We start from the raw sequence: 5180 nt of genomic DNA on the forward strand, positions 1-5180 counted from the left end.
ATGTCTTGCCATCATTTGTTTTCCAATCCTTCACTGTGCTGTCATCTCAACTCTGCAATTTATTAGTCTCTGGAGTAAAACTTTTTGGGGAAGAATGGCCTTTGCACTCCCCATGAATGTTTCTAGGATGCCAAGGGAGCTTTAGGAATTTCATTTGAGCACCCCCGATTTGCTCAATGTCTCTTTGCTGGCCATATCCAGGAGGAAGAGCTGCTCTGGTAGGTATCATAGTGCCTTCTTCATGAAGTACCCAGATATCACTAACTCCATTGTCAGGTAGCCCAAAGGATCATTTCCCAGTTTTTGCCTCAATTTTTGAAGTTGTCTGTCACTTGAGTCTCTGGATATTTCTATTGCTCACCCAGAATTTCCTGGGTAAAGTTTAGGAAAGAGTTCCTAATGATTCAAGATGACATATGGGGCATCATTCTAAAGATGTGTCCACATGTACTGGCACACCAGAAAGGAAAGAACTAGCATGGGAAATGTTAAGATTCGATATCTTTATTTCATTCTGTCTAGGGACTGTATCCCATTAGAGATCAAAATTGAATATCTTTCCACGGAGTGTTAACTTTCTACTGTCAGTTGTGAATGAGAACAGATAGATTGTGGTGAAACTCACATGCTATCTCACCCACGCCAAAGGCAGTAAAGATGATGCCAACCTCATCAACACTGATATAGTTCCTGGCTGAGATGCAGGTTGTTTTTTTTTTCCAAGATATTTCCAAGTATATTGGATCTCTCCAGGATTATCTGATTAAAATAGAATACCAGTTTATGTTCCTGGGATTAGACACGATCTTTTCTATGCTCCTTGTATAATGGTCATGCACTTAGTCATAACAATGTCACCCATGTACTGGTCATAGATTTCCATCATAATCTACCAAGTTCTCAGGTTATAGATGCAATTCCAAGAAGTCACAGCAGCTCCCACACCTGCATCTTCCTTGGCACTGATGTTGTCTTCATAAGCACTTCCCTTGTATAGCCAAGCAGTTCACACATCTTACTATTTACGGCAAAACCGTCCTACCTCTTCCTGGAAATATACTAATTATCATTTGTTAGTATGTTGAGCTGTTTCTCTCACCAAACATTGTTGTCATACTTCTAACAAAACTGAAAATGAAAATTATTTCCTTTTTCAAAGAGTAGATTAATAGGAGCAAGTAGCAGGTATGTTTATTGTTACACAGAAATTTCATGGAATTATTTTCATCTATGGTTTTTGAATTTTGCGCTTATCCTACCCCTAAGATCTGGGAACTAAATAAATACCTTACTTTTTACAACATACCCAACCCCTGGAATTTTGTTATGGCAATGAAAAATAGAAAAAAATTACCTTCAAATTATGATTGATCCCTTATTTTGAGACCTGTATACTAAATTTCCCAGGTTGAACTTGAATATCATCTATCACTCTGGCAGATTTGTTATACAACTGGATAAGATTAAATTTGTGATCCTTCTTCTAAGAAACTGAAGACACAGGCTCTGTAAGCCCCAGCTACTAGATTCCCTGAGCTCCTTTTCCTCATTCACAGCATCCATGCCAATGCCCCAGCTAGGAAACTGCTGTAACTTTCCCCAGTATATCGTCTCTATTGATTCCACGATCCCAGCTAAGAGAATATTTTCTGAGACAGCATTTCTCCCACCTCCAGAGAACCCTGCCTCAGCACATAGGTCAGTATGTGACAAATAGGATTTCAGAATTACCAGGTTTTATAATATTTAATAACGGGTTAGGTATCCAAGACGTATGCTTGAGGTTTCAAGTGAAGAGTTTTGAATAGGTTAGTCCCTAAAAGTGTTCACTAAAGATACGGAAATAACCTCCTCTACCACAACACAATTAAACAAAGGAGTTAATGAGATGCTTTCTTAATAATACTCATTCCTCTTGGGATTAATACCCAGAGGAAGATCACAATTATTTAAAATCTCCTATGTTGCAACTTGTTGCAGGTCCTGGAACCAAACAGGGAATTGCTACCAGGGAGTTGAAGCACACTTAGACACATGCCATTCCACTGAAAAGTGATGCAAAGGAGGAAGAATTCTCAGTTCCTACTTATATATTAGATAGTGGGTCTCCTCAGATCTGCTGGAGGGAAAAAGGAAGACAACATTCACTAGTGCCATCATCTTCTCCTTCTGTTGTCTTAGTAAGTACCCAGATGTGTCCTTAACCTTTATCTGAGTGTTCAGTCTTTCAGTCACTAATGGCATACTATGGAAGGGTGTGGGTAGAGATTTAGGCAACAAACTTTAAGAAACAGCCTAGCATTTAAAGAGTGCACCGTATTAAACACTAAAACAAACACCAAAATATATAGGAAAATTTCAAAAATAGTAACTAGAAATGGTCATAATCAAGAATAGACATGTTAATAGCTGTTACATGTGACACATTCTTATATTTACATAGGAACCTAAAAAACTGGATACAATCTTTCTTTGGTATGTGCAGTTACACTTCATATTTTTGAGTGCATTTGATTTTATTGTGTAAAATCTGGTGTTTACACTGGTGTTCTTTACATCCATTTATTTAATAAAGTACTTAGGAAGTTGCCATTTTTGAACTTCTACACATCCTTCATTTACCTCCTGAGACATGTGTGACAAATTTCCTTTAAAAATTTAACACAAAGCAAAATACAAACAGTGATGTTTAGGGCTCTCTCTCTTCCTGTCTCTCTGTCTCCCTCTCTGTATGTCTCTCTCTCTCTCTCTCTCTCTCTCTCTCTCTCTCTCTCTCTCTCTCTCTCTCTCTCTCCTGCTCTCCCTCCCTCCCTGTGTATGTGTGTTCATTTGTGTATATGTGAGATGTATAGTACGTATTTCAGAAGGAAAGCTAATTACAATAGGCAAACACTTCTAGCCTATAAGAAGTGCTTGCAGAGCCTTCTGTCACTGTTATTCTCAGTTTTCCTTCATACAAACCACAGGATAATCCCATGTGCAAACACAAATCCTCTTTTTTTCAAAAGAGGAGAGATCACATGTTCATGCAACCGAATAAAAAAATTTAGGGTAATTATTCAATTCCAGTTTCAGTGAGGTTCAAAAATCACTTTACTTAAAATTGCAAAGTATATCCTTTGCTCTGGTAATTTTGTTCTGAATACTGTAGTTTCTTATTCTCATTAGCTCCAGTACTAGAAGCTGTTTAATAATGTGATTGGAAAAATAATTGACTAAGTTTGTTCATGGACAATTTCACACCTGTGTATCATGTATCCTGCTTATGCTCACACCCAACTCTTCCCTATCCTTATCAAACCCCTGCCTGCCTCTTCCTCACTACTCATTTTTAGAATCTTTTTGTTCACTCTAGAACCACAATGGAACATCTAGAATGATGGAATCAGATCCGTTTTTATAAAGAAGGGAAGAGAGGATACTAACCTTGGAAGTTACTTTCTGGATGAGATTGTGAAGGACACCATCTGTAATTGCCCTTGGACATTATCTTCTGGGTAAGAATTTTAAGGAGCATCATCTCCAATTAGAAACAAAACTACATAAACACATTCCATTCTCAGGAAAGACAATTCTATTTAGAACATTTATCTGTAAACATTAGCATCTTTTATCTTTACCCCTATGATTTAAACTCTTCTAATCCACATAAAATAAATTTCACCAAGAATTTCTTTCCACAGGCTCCCTGGAGCTGATTCATCCATAAACATGACAAACCACACGATGGTGACAGAATTCACCTTGCTGGGCATCCCTGAGACAGAAGGCCTGGAGAATGTCCTGCTCTTCTTCTTTGCAACAATGTATGCCTGTGCCCTCCTAGGAAATTTTCTCATTCTTACTGCAATCACTACCTCCCCGCGACTGCACACTCCCATGTACTTTTTCTTGGGCAACCTCTCCATCTTCGACTTGTGTTTCTGTTCCACTACAGCTCCAAAGATGTTGTCATATCTCTCAGGATGGGGTGGAGGGATCTCTTTCAAGGGATGTGTTGTCCAACACTTCTTCTATCATTGTCTGGGTTGTACATTGTGCTTCCTATACACAGTGATGGCCTATGACCGCTTTGTTGCCATATGCTTCCCTTTGAGATACACAATCATCATGAACCACAGAGTATGCTGTGCCTTGGCCACAGGGACCTGGATGAGTGGCTGTATACATTCCACTATCCTAACTTCCCTCACTTTCCAGTTGCCTTACTGTGGCCCCAGTGAGGTGAGTTATTACTTCTGTGACATGCCTGCTGTTTTACTTCTGGCTTGTGAAGACTCCTCTCTAGCACAGAGGGTAGGTTTCACAAACGTTGGCCTTTTATCTCTCATTTGTTTCTTTCTCATTGTTGTGTCCTACACTCGAATTGGGATCTCCATCTCAAAAATCCGCTCAACAGAAGGCAGGCAGAGAGCGTTCTCCACCTGCAGTGCCCACCTCACAGCCATCATGTGTGTCTATGGACCAGTCATCATCATCTACCTGCAGCCCAACCCCAGCCCACAGCTTAGTGCAATTATTCAAATTTTGCACAATCTTGTGACACCCACCATCAACCCATTGATCTACAGCCTGAGGAATAAGGATGTGAAGGCAGCCCTGAGGCACGTATTTCTTAAGAAATGTCTCAGCCTGGAAGTAAATGAACATACCTAAGTGTTTTCTGAATAGTGTCTGATTCAGTTTAATTTGAGTCTATGACTTATTTCCCAGGACACATGGCATCTATAACTTCCAAGGCATATTAAATTGAAATGAACATCAGATTACCACTTCCTTCACCATTCAAAGATATGTATTTATTTTATATTTCTCTGTTTTTTTTGTGTGTGTGTTCCTTTTTTTCTACTTTTTTTATTTAGTCATTTTTTACACTCCAGATTTTATCTCCCTCCAGGTCCACCCTCTGACTCTTTCATGTCATGTGATGAAGTGTCTGATCTGTCTGATTAACACATATGTTGTGTTAATTTTCATTCTGTGTGAGTACTCTCTACTCACCACTATCTTTAAATATTTGTTACCTAACTCTAAAGATGCTCACAAACTTATTTTCTCTCTCTAATTCACTATCTGGGAATTTTATATCCATTTTCAATAGAGAAAGTACACTCCAGATTTCTGCCAAAAACTCAGGAATTCAAACTAATGAAAACTAAATTAAACTGAGCCTTTCACAT

The 5180-nt window shown here is 38.7% G+C and overlaps 1 protein-coding gene across 2 annotated transcripts; it reads left to right on the plus strand.

The window, feature by feature from the left end:
- Window positions 1977-4656, plus strand: Or10d4c (olfactory receptor family 10 subfamily D member 4C). Of its 2 annotated transcripts, XM_063265081.1 has the most exons (3): window positions 1977-2180; window positions 3356-3497; window positions 3684-4656. In XM_063265081.1, exon 3 carries the CDS (start codon window positions 3712-3714, stop codon window positions 4654-4656), a length of 945 nt encoding a protein of 314 aa, XP_063121151.1. In that variant the 5' UTR covers window positions 1977-2180; window positions 3356-3497; window positions 3684-3711. The 2 variants fall into 2 exon arrangements, with proteins under 2 accessions (XP_063121151.1, NP_001000467.1); NM_001000467.1 differs by lacking the exons at window positions 1977-2180; window positions 3356-3497 and having other exon boundaries at window positions 3712-4656.
- Window positions 4657-5180: the final 524 nt, after the last annotated feature.

The sequence above is a fragment of the Rattus norvegicus genome, chromosome 8 (genome assembly GCF_036323735.1).
Source record: "Rattus norvegicus strain BN/NHsdMcwi chromosome 8, GRCr8, whole genome shotgun sequence".
Taxonomy (NCBI): domain Eukaryota; kingdom Metazoa; phylum Chordata; class Mammalia; order Rodentia; family Muridae; genus Rattus; species Rattus norvegicus.

What these genes read in the sequence shown, in the direction of transcription:
- Or10d4c (XM_063265081.1), top strand. Translation starts at nt 3,712, where the DNA reads ATGACAAACCACACGATGGTGACAGAATTCACCTTGCTGGGCATCCCT.